The sequence below is a fragment of the Rhinatrema bivittatum genome, chromosome 7 (assembly GCF_901001135.1).
Source record: "Rhinatrema bivittatum chromosome 7, aRhiBiv1.1, whole genome shotgun sequence".
NCBI classification, from domain to species: domain Eukaryota; kingdom Metazoa; phylum Chordata; class Amphibia; order Gymnophiona; family Rhinatrematidae; genus Rhinatrema; species Rhinatrema bivittatum.
Window position 1 is genome coordinate 283,559,829 of NC_042621.1, and position 17,077 is coordinate 283,576,905.

Below are 17,077 nucleotides of genomic sequence, written 5' to 3' on the forward strand. Positions count from 1 at the left end.
CAGCTACACGAGAGGTTAGAACATAGTAATTATGAAGTAGAGGTGCTAGGAAAAAAGCCCTGTCCTGTCAGGAGTTAGAAAATTTTAAAAAAAGGGATTTATTAGGTCAATTAAAAGACTCCCAGAACCAACCGGGCGTATTCGAAAACTATGCTTAATTTATTAAGGACCCAGTCAAACACCGTCACTCCAGATTTAACTGCTTTAAAATAGAACATGGCTAAATCAGGAGATCCCAGAACCAGCCAGGGCAGGGTGAACCCTTCATGAAAGCCAGAGTAGTCGATGAACTACCTTTCCCTCGTGCCCTGCTGGAAGTGTACGCAAGGTGGGAAGGGTAAAAGCACAGGTCTTACAAACAGCTTTTCCACCCTGGCTGGGAAGAAACAAGGGAACGCAGAGAGGTAAAGGTGTTAGCGTTCAAACCCAGACATAGTTTATCTCCTGTGGATATACCTGGGGAACACATCCCTGGTGAGGAGAGATACGGATCCCTCCCTTCTCTAGGAAGAGGGAGTCGAGCTCCCCAAGAGGAGAGGGAGTTGCCCCCCTCCCTCCCTAGCAGTAAGGGGGTAGACTAGCCGACAAGGATGAGGTAACTGAGGTCTGCGATGGGATCCAGACCCCTAGACTGACATACCACCAGCCATCACTAGAGGGAGCTCCACACCACAGGGGTAATTTGGCAAAGCATGTTAAGGCCCTTCATGTACTGGTTTAGCTTTTTCCCAAGGACTCTGATTTGAATATCCTACAACACCTCTCCAAACTGCATTAAACCTTTGCATTATTAGCAGGGCCGCCATCAGGAATTTTGAGGCCCCATACAGCCAAAATGTCTGGGCCACAAGCATTCAGTGGATAAAGTATATGCAACAATGTTTATACCTATGTGTAAACTCCACCATAGGTGTAAAAAAATAAAAACAAGTCAACAAACTCAAATCACTTAGATAAATGCACAGTATCTGAGAAATCCAGTGGGTTCTATCCAATAAAGCAGTTCAGTGTGAGTGCTGAATTGTGTCCATCTCGACTCATAGTGGAAATAACAGCAAATTCAGGTTTATGAAGCAATCAGTCTTCTTACTTTCTGATTTGCAAAATCTTTAATTAAGTCTTTGTAACTGAGTTGTCTGGCAAGCTCATGCTCAATAGAGAGAATTGCCAGGCCGTTTAGACGTTGTTCACTCATTGTAGAACGCAGATAGTTCTTGATTGATGAAAGTTTGCTAAATGCCCTCTCTCCTTCCGCCACTGAAAGTGGGAGGGTGGTGAAAATCCGAAGAGCAATACACACCTCTCCGAATATTCCTTGAAGCTCTAGTTTGTAGATTGAGTTAAGCAAATCTAAGGGACCCATGTCTTCTGGAAATGTAGCTTCGTACACTTTCCGAAGATGTTGCAGCTCACTGAGTAAAGATGATGTAAAATCTTCAGGGTATGCTGAGATCAATTCCTCAGTCGATGCCATCAGATCTTCTTCACTCATTGTTCTCACTTTTAAGATTGGAGAAAATAGCTTGCAGACTTCCTCCATAGACTGGAAGCGTTGATGAAGGTCAGAAATTATTGTGTCCATTGCCACAAGGAAGACATTAGCTTTAAAATGATCTTCAGGATCTATTGCATCATGATGCCTTGACTTTATTTGCCGCAATTGTTGAGGGTTCAGTAGTTCCTTGGGAATCTCCATGCAATCTGCCACAGCTTTAGCTTCAGAAAGTAAAACAGGCCACTTTTCTCGAAGCAGTTTCATCTCTTCAGAGAGAGCTTTAATGTTAGCGACACCAATTTCCATAGAAATAGACCTTGATTGAAGTATTTTGTTTCTCTCCTCGAAGCTGGTAAGCACTTTTACCCAGAATGTTGCTAAAACCACTGCCCGAAAGGATAAAAAATAGTCATATAGACCTTGGGCATCTGAATGCGCATCATTTGTGAGTTTTCTGAATGCAAGAACTTTTTTCAGAGCCTTTAAAATGCTTGGCAGATTCTGCGCAATTGGATGTACAGCCTCTATTCTTGAACTCCACCGAGTGTCACTTAAACCATGCAGGGACCTTCCAACTTCTTCAATCAATGTGTTCCATCTTGCAGGGCTGCTACTGAACAGAACATATAACCTGTTAACACTTCCAAAAAAGGTCTTCATTTCAGGGCAGCTTGCGGCTGCATGCACTCCCACAAGGTTTAAAGAATGTGCAGCACAGGGACAAAAAATAGCTGTTGGGTATGTCTCCTGGATTTTGGCTCTTACACCTTTAATTCTGCCAGACATGTTGGCACCATTGTCATATCCCTGTCCTCTGCAGTCTTTAAGGTCAATGGCATGTTCATTCAACCTAAACATGATCATGTCTGCAATTTCTTTTCCAGTCTTCTGAAAAAAATCAATAATGCACCAGACATCCCCCCAGTAATAAATAGATAATGCACCGGCAAAACAAACTTGTTACTTACCCTTTGCGCTCCGGGGACTCCGCGGCTCCTCGGCCTCCAGCTAGCAAGCAGACAGCGACGGCCCGCGCGCTTTGCCGGCGCATACTGTCTGACGCGGCGGTGACGTCACAGCCGCGTCAGACAGTGAACGCTGGCAGGACAGAGCGCGCGGACGAGTCTCTGTCTGTGGTGCTCTGTAAATCAATGCTATGTGTGTCTAAAAGACACGCATAGCATTGATTCTCTCCCTTCTCTGGGGCCCGCACCCAGGGCCGGCTCCAGGTTTCAGTAGGCCCCTGGGCGACAGACTGTCGGAGAGAGCCTCAGTGGGCCTCTTTGCCATGAACTAATACATCCCCCAAGCGCACCTGCCGCCTGGCGGCTGCGGGCCCCCATATGTGGCAGTAGATCCTGGGGCCCCATACTGCAGGCCCAAGAATACTGCCCTGATGGCGGCCCTGATTATTAGTCATTAGTTCTAAAAGTGATAAGATAGCTCTCCTTCCCTGGGGTTTTAGTGATGAAGCTCGGGGTTCAAGAGTACCTTAACCTCTCAAAAAGCATTTTGATGCTTATGCCAATAATCTGATCACCAGGAAAGCTGCTTATAATATTTCCTGTAGTGAGGAGGAAAGTTACAGAGCCTTTAGCCACAGTCTAAAGCAAACTTTCTTCTATGAGGAACCTTACCTCAAGAAACAGAGAATACAATTTTGAGAAATATATATATTTTTTAAATTTCTTCCAGCCAATATAGAACACACTTGTATGCCCACAGGGAAATATCCTTAGATTTTCTAAAAAGGAAACTGAACAGCTCCATGAAATTTACCACAAAGGTAAAGCAAACCATAGGGGTCAGTATAATGATAAGAAGAGAGAAAGGAATCAGGTGTCTACCATAATTCAAAGTCCAAATGTGAACCTTGAAATTAATTCTTTATCTTCTTATCCCCAAATCTAATAGGCCTAAGATACCTCGTCCCCAGGAGCAATTCTCTGTCCCTGTGGGAAACTGGAAAATGGCTCAGGTGATTTGCAGTCTCCCAGAAGGGATTGCGACTGGGGACAGGGACAAAACTCTAAATGGGGCAATCTTTTGAGAGCCAGCTTGCAGACATGATGGCCATACTTCAGAGCCTTTTGACAAGCAAGATAGCACACCCACTACTCCTGAGAAATTGCCCCAGAAATATCAGAAGAAGTCTGGGGAATCTAAGAGTAGCTCCATGCCCAGTATCCCCATACATCTGCACCCTCCACTGGTCCAGCATTTTTCATTCTCAGGTCCCTATTATCTGTACCGAAGAATCATTCCTGCATGAATCCACTGATGCTATACCTCCAAAATGCTAGATGATACTCTATCGCAAAAGTTTGTTGCCCCTTTGCTTGATGTAGATTCCATCAAGAAGCATAAGTATTTCTTAGGGAAACTAAGACCTCAAAGACTCAGTTATATGACCCCCATCTGAATACCAGATGTATTCAGTTGTGAGAGTCTTCTGGATACTAGTTCCGGGGTCACCCTAATCATTCAGGGCTTGTTTGACAAGTTCTCAGCTTCCTTAGAAAGTAGGCCTGTTGGAGGGTATCCCATTAAATGTGGCCTTAGGGGCCTATGGAGGAATGCCCATGAAGATCGTAGGTAAGACCTGGCTCACCCTTCAGTTAGGAAAGATGAAAGTGAAACACCCAGTTCTCATCACTAAGAGCCCAGGAGAGGAATTCCTAATTTGGAATGAACTCCTAATGAGGCTTTCTCACATTATTGACTACATTTATTTTATTTATTTAACGTTTTTATATACCAACATTAGTTGGGAACATCACATCGGTTTACATAAATTAAGTCATGTGGACTCGTTAAGCACCCTCTCTCATATGGAAGGGTAGCTCAAGGGGGAAAGGGGACACATGTTTCCTTCTTTGTAGAACAGAAAGATTTCACTATTAATATACATTTCCAGAGGTCAGCAGATCCTACTCTGATAGAGCTCTGATACCAAGGAGCCAGGAGGGCAGAAAATAATTATGACAATGTTACTCTTTTGAAAAAGGAGATTGTCCTCATCATTGTCCTCAATACTGACCTATTAAAGATCTACTTCATCAGATTCCCACCTACTACTGACCAAAGTAGAGCAGACACAGGAGCTAAATCCACTGCAACTGAAAAGTCACCCCTGTCTCACCCCAGAAAGCTGACTGACATACATTGTAACATGACATTTGTGTTAAACTTTGTAGTTGTTTAGATAGTTGGCTGCACTAAGCTACATAAAGATGCTGAGATACAAGGTTCTAGAATATTTTGAACTGATATGTGCCAGGATAGTTGACAATCCTTCTGAAATCAGAGACAAGGTCAGTTTACATTCCATCTAATACTATAGGAACATATCTAGAACTAGAACAAGGATGAAGCCAATTGACATTCTATCTAAGATTATAGAAAATGTTCTTAGAACAGATACAAGGCTGTTAATGCTGCAAATTCCAAGAAAACATTTACAACTGAGATGAGGATTAATTAATTTGGAGAATGAGATCAAATTACCAGGCAGCCATTCAAATTATTTGCTTATAATAGAAAGCCAATCATAGAAATTGTGACAATTATGTAACCTAGTTTAGGGTTGGAAATATACAACTAAAATTCTATATAATGCTTTGTTATCAGTAAAATCTTTTGAGAGAGAGTTTATGCCTCTCTATAAGGTACTTTATTATTTAATGTCAAAGATTTATATTATTTTATAGCATTTAATACAAAAAATGTTTCTGTATAGCTAGTGGCTTTAAGCCACTGTGGGTAGTGCTTTTAGGTTTTTGGAGAGATAGGTGTCAGTAAGTAGGGCCAACGTGTGGACTAGGCATACTAGTCTAGGGTGCCGAAGTGGGAAGGATGCCAGAGAGGAAGAGAGGGCAGTATTTTTAAATTCAGAGATGCAGCGCGGATGTTTGCAGTTGCAGCATGTATGCTGGTGTACAGGACGATATCTCTATATAAAAAAAATGTGGCCTTTTATTTTTGGTTTGTGTCTGTTGTAAGCACATGTTGCATTGAGAGAGAAAGAGAGAGTGAGATAGAGAGAGAGAGAGAGAGAGATATTTAAATAGTAAACAACCACGTGACACTGTGATGTCATTGCCTAGGGTGCCAGCAAACTCTAGTACCAGCCCTGGCAATAAGGCACATTGTTTTGCATTGGTTTTCCGGCCTATTTGGAGGAGCCAGGCAAACTCTGACTGGGATCCCAAGCAAGGTCATTTTTCATAATAGGAGCCTTGTGAGATCCTGGGTTCCACCTAGATTCAGGGCATAGGGAAGCCTGTGTGTAGGGCTGCCCAGGTTAGGGAAGACTTGCCCCTCTGTGCCCTCAATGAAGAAGGAGGTATGGTGGTGACCCAAAGCAAGGAACAACTCTAGTGTTCATTTATGGGGAAAAGGAACTTTTTGGATAGAAAAATCAGGAGGAAGATTTCTGCTGCCTCTTCCTGCCTGAAGAGGCCCCCTGGGAACCCAAAGTTCCTGAGAGGACCCCTCCCACAAGAAATTTGAGAGGGAAGAGACAAGAGAACATCACCTAACTGTGAGTAAGAATCACTTGCGACCAATTGAGGACACCTATCCGGAGTCTTCAGTCCCTGGAGAGAGCGAGGGTTTTGGACTCTCTGTGCATTTGACTGTGTTTAATCTTTCTGCCAGTTTTGGGAGCAGTTTTTGTGCCCAACTTAGCCAAGACCTGGATGGTGAGACAGTCCCCTGTGCTGGTGCAGAGATCCCCACGCACAGATAGAGAAGAAAAAGAGTGTAATTAAAACAGCTCCTATAGTGCTGAGAGCTGAATTATTTGTGTAATATTTTACCTGCTCTATCTCCAGTAAAGTATTCTAGTTTTGTATATTCAACCAGTGACTAAAGTGTATTATTTGGCACTTGCAGTACAACTAGTGGAGGAAAATTTATTCCGCTTCTCCCAGGGAAAGGAATGTTATCAAAAGTCCAGTAGTGGGTTACCTTATGCCAAAAATGGTATAGTCCAGATTATGGCATCTTTTTTCAGTAGGCTTATGATGAGGCTCATCTTGAGAGAGTTCATGTTGCAGATGAAACAAAAGCCAACATAAGTCCAGGAAGCCCTGAAAGGCCCTGCAGCTGCCATCACATTTTTTGGGAAATGGTATTCGAAGTTCAGGTCTGGGGACAACCACAGGAGTGGGTGGTATGGCCTGAGCAACCGGAGGGATTCCTAGGTGGTCTAGCCACTGCTGCAGTCATTGAAGTTGCACTTGCAAAGTCTGCCTGGCTGTCATAATTTCTCTGATTAGTTCTGGAGAACAGATCAGTGGCACCATCCTCTTTGTGGCAGATGCAAGCCGTCATCAATGTTTGAGTAGGTAGGTGAATAACAAGGTCCTGTAACACTAGTACCTGCATGTCTGGGTAATGCGGGTCAGGAGGTCTTGGGGCTTGGAATCAGCAGGCCCTTCCATGTAGCAGACTGAGTCATGAAGAAGGAGTATTGAGACAGCCCACAGCTGAGCAGGCTGGAAATAGGCCTGGGATCCAGGCAGGTGTGTCTAGGCTAAAGTCCAAGCAAAGTCTTCTAAGAAGAAGTTCAAGCAAGGGATTAATGTCAGGAGTCCAGGCAGCCAATCACAAAAGCAAGAATCAGGAAGGATGTCCTAGGATACAGGTTGCATCAGCAAGGAAGCTAGAGAATCCTAGGCTTTAAATACTCTGTTATGCCTGTCAGTCACAGATGGCTGCGATCGTGAGTACTCACTGCTTATTCCACACTTCTACCCTCCCTGGGCCTGCTTGCTACATGAGCCTGCCTCCATGCCCGCGTTCCCCGGGCCTCATCGCGGCATCATGGATGCCATTACTTCCTGCTCTGATGTCGGGCCCTCCTAGGCGCGCGTGCGCATCACAAGTCCTGCCTTTGTAGTCGCTTCGGCGGGAACCTCGGGGGCGTCCCCATTTGATGATGTCATCGGACTCCTGTATTTAAGTTGCTGCTTCGCCCCCAGCAAGCCGACTTGGCAACAAGTTCCATACGAGCCTTCGCCTGCCTCTTGTTCCTGAGACGCCGCTCCTGCCTACTCCGTGGACCCTGTCTGGCACCCGCTCCTCAGGGGTCAGTGACTGAGCGCTTCTCGGGGACTTGCTCCCTGGCCTACCCCGCTCCTTGGGCTGGCTCCATGCCTCTTGGGTCTCATCTGGCTTCCTGCTCTATTTCTCGGCTCTCCTTGGGAACTACTGCAGCGACTTGTGAGTCCTCGGCTGGCCTTCCCCGCTCCTCGGGGTTGTGCCGTTATATTTAAAACTGTTCACAACTTCCCGCTCCTCAGGCTGTGCTCACCTATCTTAGGATCACCCTGAGCTTCCCCGCTCCTCGGGGCTTGCTCCTGGAAATTGTACCCTTGACAGCTGTCCCGCATCTCGGGTCTGCTTCTCTACTACTCAGTCAGCTACCCTCCGGTCTCCAGGTACCTGTCTGTGTGAGCTGCTGGATTTGGGCCCGGGCTCACTGCCCTGTGGGTTCACCTACACTCTGCAGTCTATGCCCACTATGCTGCAACTCTGCCCTTTGGGGTTGTCCTATCGGAGTATCTCCTGCTCGGCTTTTCGGGCGCCAACCGTCCTGTGGTCTGCCTGGCTCCCTCTCTCACCAGACTCTCCAAGTACTGTCTACAGTCTGTTATCCTACGGGGGTCACCTCCTGGTCTCTGGGGTTCTCCCCACGACTGTGCACGGAGCTTCTCTACACTCCAACACCTCACCTCCTGACGGTGCAGACCAGTGGGCCTCCTCCCCTCAGGCTGTGTCAACTCACACCTTGGGCCAAGGGGCTACACACACACACACCAATCATAACATACTCTAGCCAATCAGGGATAGCTCCCTTTTTGACTGATGGGAGCCTACCCTTCCCTTTTGCCTGTGCAGGTTAAGTTAATAATTCTTTTTTCACTCTATCTAGGAATGTGGTGGCTTGCTAGTTAAGTAGCATCAGTTCAAGTCTTCAAGGGGCGTTGATCCATTCCTCATTGCCCTGACACATTCTGTGGGAATGCTGTGGGCCACTTACATTCCATTGAAATCAATGGAGTAAAGCACAAGTTGCCAGATAATTGCAAAGTGCTGTGAATCCAAATGCCAGCAGCATTAAAGATCTAGCACTATATAGAAATAGATTCAATATTAATATACATACGACTTTGTAAATATAGGGTTTGATATAAATACTTATTTATTTATGTCAACAGGAATAATTATACACTCATAGAAACAAAGCAGCAATATCTTCAGTGACAAAAGCAAATGCTTTCCTGTTCCCGTGTTCAATGGCATTGTTAGGATTCGTGGGTTAGTGGGACCTTGGGCCAAGGTGAGAGATGGTACCGCCCACGGGGAGGAGCCCCATTGAGCCTCACCATCGGGAGGCGAGATCAGAGCTAGGTATAGCACAGGCCAGCAAGTAGGAAGAGAATGAAAGGCTGGGCTGTGGAGGAAATGAGCCAGACAGGATCCCCCTGGTGGTGGAGTACTGAATAGGTTCTGAGGAGTGGGGAGAGCAGAGAGACCGACCCCGGGGGGGGGAGCCACGGAGAATGTCTAGCACTGGAGGAATGATGTAGGTGATCAGAGACCCGGGCAACCCAGGGGTCTCTGGTAATGCAAGGAACACTAATCCGAGGAACAGGGAAGTGTGGCACAGTCTCAGAGAGTTGGCGGAATGCTACCCCGAGGGGCGGGAAGCAAGATGTAGTAGCAATAACAAGTCATTGACCCGAGGAGCGGGAGAGTGCCAAACAGTCACAGTTCACAAGCGCAGACCCGAGGGCAGGTCCCTAGCAATGGCAGTAGTCCGCAGAGCAGGGTACACATGCGCTAGTTCTCCACGAGGCAGAGTAGTACGGCAATGGTCTGCAGATGGGGGTTCACTGAAGTGGAGGCTTATGAGCAGAGTAGTTCGGCAGTGGTCCACCGAGCGGGATACACCGAAGTGGAGACTCACGAGCTGGATAGGTCGGCAGTGATCTGCAAAGCGGGGTACATCGAAGTGGAGACTCACGAGCTGGATAGGTCGGCAGTGGTTCGCAGAGCCGTCTGTGGCCGACGGTCATAACAGGTATTCCTCAAAATTGCCCTTGTTCGAATGTGCTAGTCTGCATGCATTCAATTAAATATAGTTTGCTTATAATTCTTGAATATTATTTTTAGATCCCTCATCCAAATAAATCTAATGACTTGAACAGACGTAAGGAGTAATAATAGCCTCTTAAATCTATCACCTTTGCAATTGATGTTAAAAAATTAATGAATAAAATGCAGCCTTGAAAGTAATTTCTTTTGGCAACAGTGACACTCAGAGTACAAGTAGGGTCATGGACATGGGCATGGCAGACAGGCACATGGCAAGCTCTGCTCCCTTTGCTGACCCTATACAGCTTAATGGTTTTTACTGTGTTGCTTCTAAGACCCAATGGGACTTCAGCTGCTTAAAAGGTTTTCTTAATTTAATTTCAGAAACAAATAATACCAGCCCGGCCAATATCTGAAATGTCATTGTTTGACACTAACAGAAACTGCTCATCTGACCACTAGCACAGAGATTAGAAGTTTGGCTCTTAGAAGCAGACAATCTCATGCATCAGCACGTCGGTCGAAGGTGCCAGTCTATTGATGCATGGTACCACCCGTCTTCATATCACACTTCCAAGGAAAAACGTATTTCATTTTTAAATCAATAGCATGCGATCTGAGCTATTATGTGCTGTCCATTTTCTCCAGAAACTTTGCTGTAAGCAAGGCCTTTCAGCTTGTTATCAAAACGGCATCGGAAAGCCTTTTTTTGGAACTGTCTTCCTTCCAAGTTTTAATTTTCACATTTCACAGTAGTTCCAGATAAGCAGCTGTGCTTTATATCCTGCACTGGGCACAGGGTTCTGTACTGAGATCAAAACATTTCTTCCTCCATCTGTCATGTAGGAAAGTACACTTGATTAAAAAAGTAAAAATAAAATAATCATCAGTTTAATCTAGCCTTCCAAATGCCATTAACCTCAAAAATAGGAAGGAATCACAGGAGCCTCTTTTAAAATGAAATCAAAGCCTTGCAAACCTGGCATAAGAATACAATTTATATTATATACCGCAACCCAATATCAATTTCAAAGTAATAGCACTTTGGTAGCAAAAATGCCTTTTTTAACAGCACATTTCAAGGAATAATAATTAAACATGCTGGCTCTCCATGGCTATAATGCTTATGGAACCTGGCTTAGAGGAAACGGCACCAGAGCAAATTATAAATTAAACCAAGTATTATAGAAACAAATACTGGATAAAGCACCAGAACAATTTTCATGTTGTTCTAGTCATTACCAAGAACATAAGAACATAAGAACTGTTGTGATCCATGCCTGCGGCCGTCCGTCCTCTGGCACTCGACCTCGGACTTCCTCCTGACCATCATCTCCAAGGGCCCACCTAAGTCCCAGCGGCCCAGGTCCCTACGGGCTCCTCCCGGGGGGACCGCGGGCTTCCAGGGGTGAAGCTCCAGTCAGACTTTGCACCGTATGTTTGCTCCTTGAACTCTTAAAGGTCCATCTAAGTCCCATCGGTCCGGGTTCCTACGAGCTCCTCCCAGGGGGACCGCGGACCTCCAGTGGTGAAGACCACCTCTGTTCCTCGATGTCACGACCCTTCGTCCGCCTCCACAGTCACACCTGTCTACAGTGCCAAGGGCCCACTGGTCACATCTTCGGTTCCTGCCTCGCCACCTGACGGGAGAACCTACGGATCTTCCTCCAAGGTATACCATCCCTCCCGTCGGCCCAAGGGTTCACAAGCCTGAGCATAACAAGAACATGCCATACTGGGTCAGACCAAGGGTCCATCAAGCCCAACTTCCTGTTTCTAACAGCAGCCAATCCAGGCCACAAGAACCTGGCAATTACCCAAAAACTAAGTCTATTCCATGCTACTGTTGCAAGTAATAGCAGTGGCTATTTTTTAAGTCAACTTAATTAGTAGCAGGTAATGGACTTCTCCTCCAAGAACTTATCCAATCCTTTTTTAAACACAGCTATACTAACTGCACTAACCACATCCTCTGGCAATAAATTCCAGAGTTTAATTGTGTGTTGAGTGAAAAAGAACTTTCTCCGATTAGTTTTAAATGTGCCACATGCTAACTTCATGGAGTGCCCCCTAGTCTTTCTATTATCCGAAAGAGTAAATAACTGATTCACATTAACCCATTCTAGACCTCTCATGATTTTTTTTTTTTGTATCTTATTTTTATTAAGTTTTGAACATAGTAATCCAAAATGTACAGGTTACCCACAATGACATGTCTATTACAAGAACGACAGCCAGATCAATGACAAATAGATCAATGACATATGACTGTATAAACCATGTGCAGTCAAAAGCTGTCAACAAGTCAACTAATCAACAAATCAAAATATTGAAGACGAGTGGGTTCTAACAGCAAAACCAGTACAACCGATATCATAAAATAACAATGCAGACATAATAGTGAAAAATCAGCAGTGCACACTTTGGCAGTCAATGTAAGCATTATAAACAGATTAACAATCCCAACCCTTCCCCAATTTCCCTCCCCCCCTCCCCCCCTCCCATCCAACCCCCCCACCCTGAAACTTGTGTGAGTGTTGAGCCATAGTACTGAAATGGCATAACAAATACCTAAAAGAGATGCGACCATGTCCATGAGTGTGAGTCTGTCCATGAGTGTGAGTCTTCCCTATAGGTGAATCCAATTGCCCACAAAACCATTCCCACACCCGGTTTGTAATCAGGGTAGTATGTTGGGCCTAAGATAAAGCTCCAACGGTTTCCAAATATTACCCATAAGTTTCTGTTTGTGTTCAGTAGCCGTTTGGGCACAAGTATACTCCAAGGTGAATAACTTAATCAATGACCTGAACCATAAGTCATGTTGGGGAGGGTCGGTGGAAATCCAACAAGCTAAAATGGCCTTTTTACCAGTCAGACTTACTCTGCGCAAAAACTGCAGCTCACAGTTTCCCAGTCCCACAATAGGAGTCTGTATCACCCCAAATAACCAGAGAATGGGATCTGAAGGGAGATCCAATGAAAGCAAAGAACTACAGGTGCCAATAAGTTCCCTCCAAAATAGAGAAATGGCGTTACACGACCAAAATTGATGTGTATAGGTGCCCGTCATTATATTACACTTGGGGCATTTGGCAGAGGCCGTAATGTGGGCCAAGAAAGCCCTATCAGTCGCCACATAATACCGTCTCAGAAATTTAAATTGGATCTCCCGATACAGTACATTTTCAGACCATTCATGAATCTTCTCAAAGCATAATAAAAACTCCTGAGTGGTTAGAGTAAATTCAGGTAAAAAGATACAGTACGTATATCTCTGTTATTATTTATGAAGAATACAATCACTAACAGAGAACTCGGCATAACTTAAATGCCAATAATATTCACATAATGTTTTTTATTCACAGTTTAGTTTACAAATTGTGTCATAGAACCAACATGTGCTACATAACACCATATATTAAAACCATCAACGACGCATCATCCTAATATCAAACATACCAACATTCATACTCTCCCTAAAATTGTGACATACCCTTCTAAATATATACCTTTATCATTAAATATTAACATCACCAGCATAGAACATTATAAATATACCACAAAAGTTATTTTATAATTGGCAAACAGCCTACATATAACATGTTATAAAAATTTACAATCATATGTTGCCGACAGAGGTAAGGTTGTCTTGCTATATTAGAGTTACATATACTATTTACATGATACATAACGTTAGAATAAAGTTTGATGACAAAAAAAGTGATTGTATTTAGACAATTGTGTATTGGTATTTAGACATTCCTTGTGCCATTATTTCAACACAGGAGGATAAGTCATGAAATTGGGAGATTCTTAACATGCAAGACATTACCACAAGCGGTGGTCGAGTGAAGCGGCGGTGAAGCCGAATAAGTGGTTCGGGCTCCTGGAAAGTTTTTGATTTATCCCTGGGGTATATATAAAGTCAAGTTAATGAAATGGTTGGTACCGTTTTAATGGTGATGGTGTACAGGGTGAAAGTGCCCGTTTTATAAATTAATTATTTAAAGTAGGTATTGTTTATTTGTTCTTATAGGTTATAAGAGACTGGAGACATGTGCAATTGACAATCTAGTTATACAATGTGTATGCACTACGGAGATGATACTGATGTGAAGATAGCATACGGGCGTTTTTGAAACAGATAATATTTCCCCTGAAGAAGCCCTAGAGTTGGGCGAAACAGGCGTCCTGTTGGGGTACACACAACAATACACAACAACAATATATATCTCATAGATGCATAACATATGATTGTAAATTTTTATAACATGTTATATGTAGGCTGTTTGCCAATTATAAAATAACTTTTGTGGTATATTTATAATGTTCTATGCTGGTGATGTTAATATTTAATGATAAAGGTATATATTTAGAAGTGTATGTCACAATTTTAGGGAGAGTATGTGTTGGTATGTTTGATATTAGGATGATGCGTCGTTGATGGTTTTAATATATGGTGTTATGTAGCACATGTTGGTTCTATGACACAATTTGTAAACTAAACTGTGAATAAAAAACATTATGTGAATATTATTGGCATTTAAGTTATGCCGAGTTCTCTGTTAGTGATTGTATTCTTCTAGAGTAAATTCAGGCCATTTCACCCATTGTTGCCAGGTACCAGCTACGGCATCGAACTGAAGATGTAACAGTAGAGCTTGATTAAAAGCCGCAATCGTGGACTTTTGCGGTTTGTGAATGGAGATTACCTTGTGAACTACCCAAAAATGTGGATTAGTTAGCGAGGACATCTTATGCGTATTACAGAAATCTCGCAATTGCCTGACCTCTCATGATTTTAAACACCTCTATCATATCCCCCCTCAGCCGTCTCTTCTCCAAGCTGAAAAATCCTAAACTCTTTAGTCTTTCCTCTTAGGGAACTGTTCCATTCCCTTTATCATTTTGGTCGCCTATCTCTGTACCTTCTCCATCACAACTATATCTTTTTTCAGATGCGGCGACCAGAATTGTACACAGTATTCAAGGTGTGGTCTCACCATGGAGCGATACAGAGGCATTATGACATTTTCCATTTTATTCACCATTCCCTTTCTAATAATTCCCAACATTCTGTTTGCTTTTTTGACTGCCGCAGCACACTGAACTGAAGATTTCAATGTGTTATCCACTATGACACCTAGATCTCTTTCTTGAGTGGTAGCTCCTAATATGGAACCTAACATTGTGTAACTATAGCATGGGTTATTTTTCCCTATATGCATCACCTTGCACTTATCCACATTAAATTTCATCTGCCATTTGGATGCCCAATTTTCCAGTCTCAGAAGGTCTTTCTGCAATTTATCACAATCTGCTTGTGATTTAACTACTCTGAACAATTTTGTATCATCTGCAAATTTGATTACCTCACTTGTCATATTTCTTTCCAGATCATTTATAAATGTATTGAAAAGTATGGGTCCCAATACAGATCCCTGAGGCACTCCACTACCACTCCCTTCCACTGAGAAAATTGTCCATTTAATCCTACTCTCTGTTTCCTGTCTTTTAGCCAGTTTGTAATCCACGAAAGGACATCACCACCTATCCCATGACTTTTTACTTTTCCTAGAAGCCTCTCATGAGGAACTTTGTCAAACACCTTCTGAAAATCCAAATATACTACATCTACCGGTTCACCTTTATCTGCATGTTTATTAACTCCTTCAAAAAAGTGAAGCAGATTTGTGAGGCAAGACTTGCTTTGGGTAAAGCCAAGCTGACTTGGTTCCATTAAACCATGTCTTTCTATATATTCTGTGATTTTGATATTTAGAACACTTTCCACTATTTTTCCTGGCACTGAAGTCAGGCTAACTAGTCTGTAGTTTCCCGTATTGCCCCTGGAGCCCTTTTTAAATATTGGGGTAACATTAGCCACCCTCCAGTCTTCAGGTACAATGGATGATTTTAATGATAGGTTACAAATTTTTACTAATAGGTCTGAAATTTCATTTTTGAGTTCCTTCAGAACCCTGGAGTTTTTACCATCTGGTCCAGGTGATTAACTATTCTTCAGTTTCTCAATCAGGCCTACAACACCTTATAGGTTCACTGTGATTTGGTTCAGTCTATCTGAATCATTACCCATGAAAACCTTCTCTGATACGTGTATCTCCCCAACATCCTCTTCAGTAAACACTGAAGCAAAAAAAAAATCATTTAATCTTTCCATGATGGCCTTATCTTCTCTAATTGCCCCTTTAACCCCTCAATCATCTCACTGTCCAACTGACTTCCTCACAGGCTTTCTGCTTCAGATATATTTAAAAAAGGTTTTACTGTGAGTTTTTTCCTCTACAGCCTACTTCTTTTCAAATTCTCTCTTAGCCTGGCTTATCAATGTCTTACATTTAACTTGCCAATGTTTATGCATTATCCTATTTTCTTCTGTTTTAACCATGCCGGTGATCATTTTTGCCTTCTTTCCACCTTTCTCAATGTGTGGAATACATCTGGATTGTGCTACTAGGATGGTATTTTTTAACAATGACCACGCCTCTTGCGCACTTTTTACCTTTGTACCTGCTCCTTTCAGATTTTTCTATTTTTCTCATTTTATCAAAGTTTCCCTTTTGAAAGTTTAGCATGAGAGCCATAGATTTGCTTACTGTCCCCCTTCCAGTCATTAATTCAAATTTGATCATATTATATAGAAACATAGAAACATAGAAATGACGGCAGAAGAAGACCAAATGGCCCATGCAGTCTGCCCAGCAAGCTTTCACACTTTTTTTTTTCCTCATACTTGTCTGTTTCTCTTGGCCTTTAGTAACCTATTGGTGGCCTTTATAACCTTTTAGAAAAAGGATTTTTTAAACTAATCTCTCAGTCTTTTCTTACTAAGGATGAAGACCAAAGGCATCATTACCCTAGGTGAACTATGAAAAGCAATGCCGAGACCCAGGATTGAACCACGGACCTTTAAATCTTCAATCTAACACTCTCCCAATTGAGCTATCTCAGCTGCTTAAATTATGGTCACTATTACCAAGCGGCCCCACCACCTTTACCTCTCTCACCAAATCCTGTGCTCCACTGAGAATTAGATCTAAAATTTCTCCCTTTCTTGTCGGTTACTAAACCAATTGCTCCATAAAGCTGTCATTTATTCCATCCAGGAACTTTATCTCTCTAGCATGTCCCGATGATACATTTACCCAGTCAATATTGGGGTAATTGAAATCTCCCATTATTACCACACTACCAATTTGGTTAGCTTCCCTAATTTCTCTTAGCACTTCATTGTCCATCTCACCATCTTGACCAGTCAGACGGTAGTATACTCCTATCACTATAGTCTTTCCCAACACACATGGGATTTCTACCCATAAAGATTCAAATGTGCATGTAGTCTCATGCAGGATGTTTATCCTGTTGGACTCCATGCCATTAAGCACCACACCACTTCCCGTGTGTTCCTCTCCATCTTTGTGATATAATTTGTACCCCAGTATAGCACTGTCC

At 43.1% G+C, this 17,077-nt stretch overlaps 1 protein-coding gene and 1 non-coding gene across 2 annotated transcripts; both read right to left on the reverse strand.

The window, feature by feature from the left end:
- Positions 1-1,022: 1,022 nt before the first annotated feature.
- Positions 1,023-1,945, reverse strand: LOC115095959. The gene has a single exon (XM_029610344.1). The coding sequence runs from the start codon at positions 1,799-1,801 to the stop codon at positions 1,067-1,069; it is 735 nt and encodes a 244-aa protein (XP_029466204.1). The 5' UTR covers positions 1,802-1,945; the 3' UTR covers positions 1,023-1,066.
- A 14,559-nt stretch (positions 1,946-16,504) lies between these two features.
- On the reverse strand, positions 16,505-16,577 carry TRNAF-GAA. The gene has a single exon. It is a non-coding gene; the product is annotated as a tRNA-Phe (tRNA).
- Positions 16,578-17,077: the final 500 nt, after the last annotated feature.

What these genes read in the sequence shown, in the direction of transcription:
- LOC115095959 (XM_029610344.1), bottom strand. Translation starts at nt 1,801, where the DNA reads ATGGAAATTGGTGTCGCTAACATTAAAGCTCTCTCTGAAGAGATGAAA.